The 12,521-nt window shown below is 43.7% G+C and overlaps 1 protein-coding gene across 2 annotated transcripts; it reads left to right on the forward strand.

Moving 5' to 3' along the window:
- The first annotated feature begins 4,124 nt into the window (after positions 1–4,124).
- On the forward strand, positions 4,125–10,238 carry LOC121919232 (acyl-coenzyme A thioesterase 1-like). Of its 2 annotated transcripts, none has more exons than XM_042445608.1 (3): positions 4,125–4,832; positions 7,941–8,143; positions 9,447–10,238. In XM_042445608.1, the coding sequence occupies exons 1-3, from the start codon at positions 4,250–4,252 to the stop codon at positions 10,050–10,052; spliced, it is 1,392 nt and encodes a 463-aa protein (XP_042301542.1). In that variant the 5' UTR covers positions 4,125–4,249; the 3' UTR covers positions 10,053–10,238. The 2 variants fall into 2 exon arrangements, with proteins under 2 accessions (XP_042301542.1, XP_042301541.1); XM_042445607.1 differs by lacking the exon at positions 4,125–4,832 and adding an exon at positions 4,905–5,008.
- The last annotated feature ends 2,283 nt before the right edge of the window (positions 10,239–12,521 follow it).

Raw genomic sequence — 12,521 nt, forward strand, 5'->3', positions numbered from 1 at the left:
CATCTGTGACATGTCTTGTGTGATGCGCCCAAATGCCGTGGCACACAAGACATGTCACCACAACACCCCAGGCTGCAAATGGCACCTTGACGGCATCGCGGGAAAGGAGCTCCATTTCGGACCTCCTTTATTCAGTGGATCGTTGGTGCGGCCATGTAGTTGCCATAGCAACAATCCAAGGAGAAAGGGACGGCCTTTGCCCACCTCTTTCTCCTAATCTGTACCGTGCCTAAGTCCCACTGTAGTCTATGAAACTTAATGCAAGTAAATGGCTATAGGATTAGAATTGGAATTGCATTTAGGTCCATTATATTGAGAAAGTGCTATTGCTAGCAATTCATTCTTAAGAAACGGGTGTTTCACAAAACCAAAACCAGGGTTCATGTTGTCATTGCACAGTCTGAGACAAAAGCCTCAGGTGGAAGAGGTTGGGAGCAATGATGGCAGCCTACAACTGTTCTGAGTTCCCTGGTCATTCCCATTTCTTGGAAGACAAAGCAGTAAGTGTTCCCAAGCATGATCTGCGCCCCTAAACTGGCCTGTAACCCTCAGGTGTGAGGGAGCCCTCTCCTTTGTCAGCTGTGTTCAACTGCCAACCCTGCTGACCATTCTACATGGAATGGAGGAGGGTGTCATCTTGTCCTTTGCTTCAGGCAGCAAAACGTCTTCAGGTCAGCCCTGAACAAGATCTACAATTAAGCTACAATTCTCTAGAACCTTAAAGGATGTACATATTTATTGTGATATAAAAACTCTTGTGTTTCATTTTACTGGATAGACATATGCTACCTTTAGTTAGTATTCACCTATGTGATCTCACACATATAAACAGGAGTACAGCAAATAGCAATAGCAACTACATTAAGTACTTGCAATAGCAAGTATACTACTTATCAGTGTACTTAAGCACTCCCTAAGGGGTTTACAATGTATAAGCTGATTGCCCCCAGCAAGATGGATACTCATTTTAGCGACCTCGGAAGGATACTGTACTAGGCTGAGTCGACCCTGAGCCCCTGGCTGGAATTGAACTCATAACTTTGTGGTTTGTGAGTGAGTGGCTGCAGTACTGGCATTTAACCACTGCGTCACTAAATAAAAAGGTTGTAAAGGATAAGCAAGTGTGACTTACTACCAAATGTGCTTTTTTCTTTGAGACCAATAATTAGTTTTATTCTCAATATAGTACAAACAGTATACACAAATACGCAACATAAAAGCAAGTTTAAAATATGTTTAAAGGAGGTAGGCTTAGGGAGCTGGGTATGTTTAGCCTGGAAAAGCAAAGGTTAAGGGATGACATGATAGCCATGTTTAAATATTTAAAGGGATGTCATATTGAAGATGGTGCAAGCTTGGCTTTTGCAATGGGTGTATCTCTGCTATAGAAATAATGCAATTTAACACCACTTTAGGTGCTGTAGATCTATCCTATGGAATCCTGGGATTTGTAGTTATACAAGATTTTATAAGGAATTTGTACTTTTACACCTGCTCTGCCAAAGAGTACTGGTACCTCACAAATAAATCTCAGGATTCTGTTGGATGGAGCTATGGCTATTAAAGTAGTGTCAAACTGTATTATTTCTACAGATGCACCCTAGGACATGGAGCAATTGATTCAAGCTGCAGGAAAAATTCCATCTAAACATTAGGAAGACATTTCTGATAGTTTGACAGTGGAAAATGTTGCCTTTGGATGTAGTCCTTCTTTGGATATTTTTGAACAGAAACCAGATGGCTATTTGTTGGGAATGCTTTGATTCTGTCTTTCTGCATGGAAGACAATTGGACTGGATGGTCCTTGTGGTCTCTTCCAATTCTATGATTCTAGGTGCAAGATGACATCAAAATATAATTAGAGTCATGGACGATGCCCTCAAACCTTAACAGTTACTGATGCATATACAGAGACATAATCATGTTAGTCTGGAATATCACTATGAAAAAGGCTCTTGTCACACCTTTGAGACTGTGTGAAACAAGCTGTAGCATGTTTCCTCAGATGCATGGAGTGAACTGGTGCCCAAGAAGGACCTTTACAATTAGACTGCATGAATAGCCACGGTGTATGTGTGGTGTTATAGTCCTCTGGAGACCAGATTTGAATCTCTGTTCTGCCATGAAATCCATCGGGTGACTTTGGGCAAGTCATACACTCTCAGCCTCAGAGGGTGGCAATGGCAAGGGCAAACCCCCTCTGAAGAAGAAACTTGCCAAGAAAGCTCTGTGAAAGGGTCGCCGTTAGTCAAAACCACTTAAAGATACACAACAAACGTGTGGTGTAGTGATTTCAGTGCTGGACTATGACTCTGGAGTGTGTATGTGTGGTGTGCCTTCACATTATTTCTAGTTTATGGCAACACTATCATGGGGTTTTCTTGGCAAGGTTTGTTCAGTGGAGGTCTGCCATTGCCTTCCCCTGAGGCTGAGAGAATATTGACTAAAGTCACCCAATAGGTTTCATGGCTGAATGGGAAAATGAACCCTGGACTCCAGAGTGTAGTTCAACACTCAAACCACTATGGCACGTTGGCTTCAAATCCCTGTTTGAGCATAAAAACCCACTGGGGTGACTTTGGGCAAGTCACATTCTTTCAACCTCAGACGATGGTGATGGCAAATTAACGTGAGTCAAACATTCTAATGTACTGATGTGACTCATAAATTATAATTCCCATATATCGCTGAAGGAGATCCAGTGTGGCGTAGTGGGTTGAGCATTGGAAGACAACACTGGAGACCAGGCTTCAAAATCCCATGGAAACAATATGGACGTTCTTACAGCTTTAATTCAGGTTAGACCAGCAGATACAATAGAGAAACAATGGGATCTGATATATATATATATATATATATATATATATATAGAATAAAACTGGATAAATCATAGAGTGAGAAAAATGTTCAAATGGAGAATACAGATGAAAGACAAGAACTATGTAAGAACCTTGGTTACATATAGAAATCAATAATAGATAAGGATAAGGAAATTAAAAGGTAAAAATATATGAAAAAAGAGATATAAAGGAGGATTGGAAAAAGATATAGTTGACCTCATAGAAAATTACAGCAGGAAAGAGAAAGTTAACTGAAAAAAAATAGGATATAAGGTGAACCTAACCAGGAAGAATTAAGTTACAGACAATATTAGTTAAAGAAGCTAGATGAATATACACTCATCCCTCCACCTTTGCTGGGGTTAGGGGCACTGGACCCCTGTGAATGTGGAAAAACCACAAATAACAAAAACACTTTGTTTTTACCTGGGACAGAAAACCTCTCTAGGAATCTCTAGGTCCTCCAGCGCAACTCTGTGATCAACATCTGCCAGACATTCACCATAGAACCGCACTAGAGGAGCTGCAAAGGCCTAGTGGAGTCTTCTCCCTAGCAGTCTCTGGTCCTCCAGTTCAACCTTTGGTTAAAGTTGACCACAGAGTTGCGCTGGAGAACCTAGATATTACTAGAGAGGGACGTTTTAATACAATCCGTGAATAATGAAATCCGCAAAAGTCAAAGCTGAAAATGTGGAGGGATGAGTGTATAGGGTGTGCATTAGTATTTGTTTGTTTGTATAGGCATTGTTGTGTGAGTATTATGTTATCTGTTATTTGTATATATGTATTTTAATCTAATGAAAACTTTTATTGGTGACCTTGGGCAAGTCACAATCTCTCAGCCTCGGAGGATGGCCTGCTCTGACTTTTGAACTGAGGGAAACAAGATTTAAAATGACACAAGTTTTACACAAACTGGACAAACATGGCGGGGGGGGGGGGTCAATTGTAAATACAGAGATTATATAAATCATATTTACAAATATGTAAATCTACATATTTACAATTGTCAAGCAATTGTAAATATAGATAAAATATAGAACGAAAAAATACATAAAACAAAATGTGATTACTGTTATTGTTGTTGTTGTTATACTGTGTATTATTTGCTGTAGTAATAATAATAATAATAATAATCACGCTCTGAAGAAGAAACTTGCCAAGAAAACCCTGGGGTAGGGTCGCCCACGAATCACAAGTGGGGCACACAACAACAACAACAACAACAACTCCTTCAGAAACTCAGGCAGGGCAGCAGGGGCCAAGAGTGGAGCGCCTGAGGAGGAAGAAGAGGCCCTTCAATTCCAGAGGAGAGCGGCAGGCGAGGCCTCCTGAGGCGGGCATCCCCGCTGCCAGGCCCCGCCACTTGCGCAATAAAAGGCCGGCTCTCCCGAGGCCTGCCTCCATCCATGGCCTACTTGGCGCTCCGGCTCCTTGGGCCGGGCCTGGGCCTGAGCCTGGGCCGGGCCTGCGCGCACCTGAAGCGGCCTCCCGGGCGCCTGGCTCCCTCCCTTTCCTCCTCCTCCTCCCCGATGGAGCCCCGCGTGGCCTTCTCCCCCGCCGGGCGCAGCCTCTTCGACCAGCCGCTGGGCGTCTCGGTGGAGGTGCTCCGTCCCGAGCAGGAGGTCACCCTCCGGGCTCGGCTGCAGGACGAAGCCGGGGAGGTCTTCGAGTCGCGGGCCCTGTTCCGGGCCGATGGCGAGGGGCGGGTGGACGCGAGCCGGTCGGAGGCCCTGGTCGGGGGCAGCTACTCGGGCCTGGAGCCGCTGGGCCTCCTGTGGGCGCTGAAGCCGCAGCGGGGCCCGAGGCGCCTGGTTAAGCGCCAGGTGGAGAGCCCCTTCCTGCTGGAGGTGGCGGTGCTCGAGGGCCACGGCGGAGGCGGAGGCAAGCTCCTGGCCAAGGGCAGCCACGAGCGGGCCTTCCTCGGCCCAGGCCTCGCCAGGAGCCCCGTCAGGGAAGGGCCGCTCCGGGCCACCCTCTTCCTGCCCCCCGGTGAGTCCCAGGCGCCCGGCGGACGCCAGGCAGGGCAGGGCAGGGCAGGGCAGGCGCCATGGTTGCTGCTACCTTCCAGGCGTCTCCTGAGGGCTTCAAAAGGCCACTGCACTACACTGTCTTTCTGCCACGGTTGTTGTTGTTTTATACCTTCAAGACGTTTCTGACTTATTATGGTGAGCCTAATGCCTGTAGTAGTTTGAGTACTGCTGGACTGTGACTCCAGAGGCCATGAAACCCACTGACCTTGGGCAAGTCACACACTCTCAGCTTCAGGGGAAGGCAGTGGGAAACCTCATATGAAAAAGCCTTGCCAAGAAAATCCTCTGCTAGGGTCGCCCTAAGTTGGAAACGCCTTGAAGGCACACAACAACAGCAACAACAACAGCAAGGACCTATTCTGGGGCTGGAGGATGTGATGCCCAAGATCCCCCAGTGGTTTTCCATGGCTTAGCAGAGAATCAAACCCGTCTCCAGATCTACTGTGCCCAAATCACTACAACACACTGTCTTCCTGCCACACTGCGGTGTAAATATAGTGCCTTCTCCAATAGTATCCATCCCTTCCATATTTGCAGAAGTTTTGTTTCTGGGATGACAGCTCCAGGAACCATCCTGGGCGGTTGGTGGGTTTGGAAGTTATCTGCAAAACAATTTCCCCTAGTTCTGCCTCAAAAACCTTACTCATAAGTAGGTTTGAATGGAAAAGATCCATTGTTCAAAATATTTTGATCCCTGTCCAGGTCATTTGCTTTCTTGATGCTGGTCTTTGACCATCATAAAGAATTTCATTTCATTCATTTCATTTCATTTGCTTTCTTGGTAAGAGTACATAGCTGAGTGATGGGGAGAAACCAGTATGGGACAGGCAATGACGGAGATGTGGTCCTGGACTTTATTTCTTCCAACGTTTTTTGGTACCAGAGGTAGAAAGAACATGGAGAGAATAGGGATAGGTTCCTACACCACAGAAAAGAAGAGCAGTTTGACACATTTTGGCAAACTTTATTCAAAGCAAACATTCTGCACATGTAAAATGAAACAACCAGGTTAGGTAAGACTTATGTAAGTAAATAAAAACATTTTTTAACTTCTAGAGATGACTTTAAAAACCTCCCAAAATGCTTCCTAGAATGGTTCCCCCCTCCCTTCATCAACTTTGACTTCTCTTATGACTTTCCATTTTGTTAGTGAACTTATGCCTTTTCAACATGCCAGGTAGCTGCTTAGGCAAGCTAGTCAACTTTCTCATTTTCTTTCTGTCTTGCTCTTTGCATAAGGTAGATTACCTGGAGCAGAATCCCATTCTTTCCCATGCTTTATTGCATTGTTTACTGCAGACACATTGCTGAAACACAACACTGAAAGTCTGTCTTTCTCCAGCCTTCCTTCAGTGTCTGCCCAAATGCCAATGCTGCTCCCCCCCCCCCAAAAAAAAATCCAACTGGAGAGAAGACAAGAAAAGTGGGGCTTGGGCTAGGCTTCTGTGAAAACATGTCATTAAAAAGGGGCTTCTTTATCAGAGGCTTTGTTAACTGAGGTAGACTGAGTATTGGATGAGACTTTAACCATTTTATTGCTTTAGTACAAAGCCATATCAATAAGCATATAGAATCATATACAGTAGTTGGAAGAGACCACAAGGGCTAGAATACAATAAAAGTTTCATAGGCCCTCTCCAAACGGGCCTTTGCGGCACCCCTACCGCATGCTGGGGTTGACCAAGGGCACACCACCCATATTGTCCTCACCCCTAGCACGTGATGGGGGCATCAAAATGGCAGTGCCCTGTACACATGGGCGCTGCCATTTTGACATGATGGACACTTAACGTCCGCATGTCCCAGCATCACAAGGATGTCACGAGTGTGCCATTGGTGCACTGCAACGTCCTTATGGCGCCACAAGGACCTGCTTTCTGCGGGTCGTTTTTGCTGCGCTGCAGCTCCCTCACACAGCAAAACAAGGCGTGGGCAGACCGCCCTTTTTGGGCGGTCTGTATCCCGCCATAGTAACTTAAAATGCATCATAGCCAGTGGGCTTCCATGGCTGAAATACATATAAACTATAATTCAGGTTGTTGTGAGGACTAGGTCTAGATTCAGATATGCTGCCACTTCAAACTATGTCAGGCTTAAATGACCCCATAGCATTGTTAAAACATGTGCATTATTCTAAATATTATGTAAAAATTTGAAATTTGGAATAATGTTTTTGCATTTCAGGCCATAAACCAGTTCCCAAACTTTAGTCTTTCAGACTTCAGCTCCCAGAATTCCTGACTGTTGACCAAACTAGTTAGGTCTTCTGGGAGTAGAAGTCAAGAACACTTGGACGACCAAAGTTTGGGAAACATTGTCCTAAATGATAATTTACTTATCTTGTTTGTAAACCTGGCACTGAGGCTGTGGGGAGCAGCCATATGCCTTTAACTCATTGGAAGAAAGATGGGGTATGTATGTGTATAGCTAACAAATAAATCCTTTGAAATATATATATGTGTGTGTGTGTGTGTGTGTGCATATATATACACACACACACTTTGAAAATACTTGAATAAACTACTTAACTTAGTGTCTTCCTTTTAATGGTATAGCAAAGCTCATACCCTTAAGAAACCTGTTTTAATTTTAACAACAATGCAGCTGACACCTCTGGTGTGATGTGTCTTTGTATCTTCTTCTGTAGAACAAGTGGACCCCTTTACAATACACAGTTACAGCACTATGATTCCACTTTAACTATCATGGTTTCATCCCCTGGAATCCTGGGATCTCCAGTTTAGAGAGGAGGATTTAGCATTTTCAGCCAGATTTCTCACCAAACTACAAAACCCAGGATACAACCATAGAATACAGCCACAGCAGTTAAAATGCAACCAAAGTGCTCTAGTTGTATAATGTGAAGGGGCCCACTATAAAAATATAAGATGTGGGCAGGGAGGTTGCATTTTGTTTTTGGGAAGTCCCTGACTTCCAGTCTGCCCAGAATAAGTCAGCAGTGACTGCCACATATTATTGCTTGACATATGGTACAGTTTTGTTGTAACTTGTTGGATTCTAAAAGCATCGAAATAAAAACAGTACTATTTCTTTGCATCTCTTACAGGTGATGGCCCCTTTCCTGGAATAATTGATATTTATGGAACTGGAGGAGGTCTTCCTGAATACCGAGCGTGTCTCTTGGCCAATTATGGTTTTGTTGTGTTAGCACTGGCCTATTATGGCTATGAAGATCTTCCCAAACAAATGAAGGAATTCCATCTGGAGTATTTTGAAGAAGCTGTAAATTACATGCTAAAACACCCCAAGGTAGGACCATGTGTGGACGGCCTTCATAAAAATAGGAGTTCTCTCATCGCTAAATTTACTGCACTTCACAGCTGGAAAAAGGCTTGTGCAGCTTGAAATTAGGGCTTCAATCATGGCTCAGTCATTCTGGCTATTACAAGCCAGATAGTATAGATAGGAAGAAGAAACTTCAACTATCTAATATATGTAAATGACACCATAATCATGGTACTGGAGAAGGTTGCTGTGGATAACGTGGATGACCAAGAAGATAAACAAATGGGTCCTAGAACAGTTCAAACCTGAACTCTACTTGAAAGGCAAGATGAGGAAACTGAGACTGTTGTACTTTGGCCATAAGATGAGAGGGCATGACGCATTAAAAAAGATAATAATTCTAGGAAAGATAAACGGCTGTAGAAAGAAAGACCGCACACCAGATGGCTAGACTCAGTCAGGGAGGCCATGGGCATGAATTTGCAGAACCAAAGCAGAGCAGTGGAAAATGCAGGGCTTGAACTACAATAATGAGTAGTACAGGATATTTTAATTCTTTCAGAAGATGTATTACCGTAGCACTTACACATTATTCAATAAAGCAAAGATGTCCATACCCGAGGAACAGCTGTGAAGAATGGATTTTCCTCCGTCATATAGATTTGCTAGCTAGATAGCATTGTGGAAAGAGGGTAATATGTCAGATTTCTTTGGAGAAAGCTTACTTTCCAATGTTTTGTATTTTAATCCTGCTTGAGAAAGCGATGGCTGGTGACTACCATGTTAGTGGGGTGGTGACTCCACACAGGGTTTCAGTTCAGACTTTAGAGGAACCATTCAAGGTACTGAGCCCCCTCCAAAACAGTTTCAGCACCTTGGATGATAACTGAAATTTCAGAGTAAAATCTGGATTCACTAGCCCTCACTGCCATGAAACAAGAATTGCCGTATTATTCCTGCTCTGGGTAGTCTGAATTAATGATTCAACCCTGTTAACTCAACTGAACTAAGATAGGCACATGATTACTGGACTTGCTTTATATTTTGAACTTCGTACTTTGTGCTGAGCTCCTGAAGCAAAACCACATTTTTTAAAAAAAGAACAACTATTTGCCTTTCTTGCAGTTGTGTGTGTGTGTGTGTGTGTGTGTAATATGCAGAAAAGCCAAAGAATCCGTTCAGATTTCTATCTTAACTAGAGAAGAATAAATTGGGATGTTACCCACAATATATTTATGTTGTGAATGGTACGGATAAGATACACTTGCACGATTCTTACAGCATGGCTCTGATTTCCCTTTCTCTCATTTTCTTTCTGCACCTTCAGGTCAAAGGCCCAGGAATTGGGCTGCTTGGACACTCCAAAGGAGGTGATCTCTGTATTTCCATGGCCTCTTTCTTAAAGGGTATAACTGCGACTGTCACAGTCAATGGCTCTATAGCCAATGTTGGTGCAACACTGCACTATAAGGACATCACCATTCCACCTCTTGGCTTTAACCCAAAACGGGCCAAAATGGATAAGAATGGGCTTGTTGACATTATTGACGTACTAGACAATCCACTTGAGGGCCAGGGGCGCCAAAGCCTTATTCCACTGGAGAAGGCTGAAGGACACTTTATGTTTATTGTAGGCAAGGATGATCATAACTGGAAAAGTGAATTCTTTGCAAATGAGGCCTCCAAAATTTTGCAAGCTCATGGAAAAGAAAAACCAGAGATAATCTGCTATCCTGGAGCAGGACATTACATTGAACCACCTTATACACCAATGTGCCCAGCTTCCATGCATCTCTTGGTAGGTCGCCCAGCAATATGGGGAGGGGAGCCCAGGGCTCATGCAGCAGCACAGGTGGATGCTTGGAAGCAGATCCAAGTTTTCTTCCACAAACACCTCAGTAATGAACAAGATGAAAGACAGAGCAAGCTGTGAGAGCCCTGGGTATGTGATGCAAATGCTATGTATCTTGTAAGAAAGAGTCTGGATGTATGTTATGCTAAGCAAAACGTAAATGGAATAAAGTTGAAATGTATACAGTGTAAGCATCTGCAAGGAGACTCTGATGTGAAGGGCCCAGTACTTCCACCACTACCACTCATTAAACTTATGCCTAAGGTACTTATTCTGTATTGGTGTTTTGTAGACTGAAAACTGCATAATTTTAATAGGAATTATACAATTCACTCTGGGAAGAATTCCAAAATGGCCTAGTTGCCTTGCCAAGATGAAAAATTGTGTGTTCTGATGTTAGATTGTAAACGTGCACAAGGCAGACTAGTCCTTTCCCTTTTTCTTTTCGCCTCATACATATAATAAATGCTACAGTTTTAATTCCTCACATCAAGCGGTATTTTATTAAAAGTATAGTTTATTAAAAGTATACTTATATTTTGGGTGTAAACTGGTCAGCTGTACATATTAGGGGAGATCTGTACAAATATTAAGTGAATAGAAGAATACCCTCTTTTCCTCCAAGTTTGTTCTTTTTGTGGGAAGGGAATGTTAAAGTGTAATCTTGTTGTGGTGTTGTATGTTTTCAAACCATTTTGGATTTAGGGTGATCCTAAATGGGATTTTCGTGGCAGAATCTGTTCAGAGAGGGTTTGCCCTGGTCTTTCTCTGAGGCTGTGGGTATATGTTATGCTCTTTCAAAAAGAATGATCTGAAGAACTCCACACTTTGGTGTGATATGGAACATAAAAATGGAGGGGATTATTTCCTAAATCTTCCAGTGGGAAGAGCTCTACTCAGTTCTTTGAAATGGAGCTCTTCTTAGCCAAACAAATCCTTGCCAGTCCTGAAATGGGAGCAGATATGTTAGCTGGGAAGGAACAAATTTCAAGCATCATCCTTAATCCTTCACTTGTGGGGGATAATCATGAGTAAGTAAACTACTGCTTCAGATAGGTAGGAGGAGAAGCAGGCCCAGTAGTTTTTATGTCTGTTCAGACAGTGGAGAGAAAAGCCTTAATCTAGACACTGTTCTAGATTTCCCCTAGATATATCCCATGGAGGGAGAAGCTAGGGAGAACATTCCATAAGGTTGTCAGTGTAAGGATTATACTTACAACCTTATGGAATGTTCTCCCTAGATTTTCCTTCCATGGGATATATCTAGGGGAAATCCAGAAGTGCAGGAGTTTAACTGAAGAAAACCAAAAAGGCATGTTGGCTACTGCAGACCCAGTGAGCATGAGTAGAACCCATGAATGCTACACGACACGTAGTTTGCAAAGGGCTCCCCACACGTAGGTCCATAGGAACGACATATACGAAGTTGCTGGGAGAGATCATCTGGAGACATGGGGCGGGGTACTATCAGTATGCTGATGACACCCAAATATATTTCTCCATGTCTCGGTCTTCATCTCTGACTTCAGATGGCATCTCTCCTCTCAATTAATGTCTTAAAGCAGTTGTGGACTGGATGAGGAAAAACAGATTGAAGCTGAATCCAGACAAAACGTAGGTACTTACAGTAGCAGCCCCAAACCCAGATATTGGGATACAACCTCCAGTCCTAGATGGGGTCACACTCTCCTCAAAGGACTGTGTTTGCAGTCTGGGGGTACTCTTAGATCCATCGCTTCACATGACGAATCAGGTGAAATGCGATGGTCAGGAGACCATCTGTTACCAGATTTGGATGATAGGACCTAGAAACTGGTAAATGTGCTGGTAACCTCATGTCTGGATTTCTGTAATGCACTTTACATGGGGCTACCCTTCTGCTTAGTTCGGAAGCTTCAATTTGTACAGAACATGGCAGCCAGGTTGATCTCTGGCATGGCAGAAGCGGACATATGACACCTGTTCTAAAATCACCCCACTGGCTGCCTATTAGCATCTGGGCCCAGTACAAGGTGTTGGTCATCACCTTTAAAGTCCTAAGTGGCTTGGGTCCAACCTGTCTTCAGGACTGCCTCCTTCTGTACAATCTGCCCTGGACACTCAGGTCCTCTGGGAGGATTTTGTTGCAACCTATGAAAACTAGATTGTCTGCAACTGCCCAGAGGACCTTTTTGGCAACCGCTCCCAGATTATGGAACGGTCTGCCAGAGGAGATCCGTCATATTACCACCTTCAACAGCTTTAAAAAAGCTGTGAAGATGGATCTTTCCTGGCAGGCCTCTCCTGAATAGATAACCGGCCACTAAAGAATCTGAACATGCTCCTACTCCCTGGAACCATGCTATAGCCATTGTCGGTTGATGGTGTTCTTTTAGGTATCTTTAACTGTGTTCTGTTTACTTGCTATTTTAAGGGGCTGGGATATTGGGATAAGGCCGGGGTTGTACTCTTTTAACTTTAAGCCCCCCCCGCGTTGTGTTCCACAGAGAGGTCGGATATTATCATCATCATCATCATCATCATCATCATCATCATCATCATCATCATCAT

Source organism: Sceloporus undulatus, chromosome 1, assembly GCF_019175285.1.
Source record: "Sceloporus undulatus isolate JIND9_A2432 ecotype Alabama chromosome 1, SceUnd_v1.1, whole genome shotgun sequence".
Classification (NCBI taxonomy): Eukaryota; Metazoa; Chordata; class Lepidosauria; order Squamata; family Phrynosomatidae; genus Sceloporus; species Sceloporus undulatus.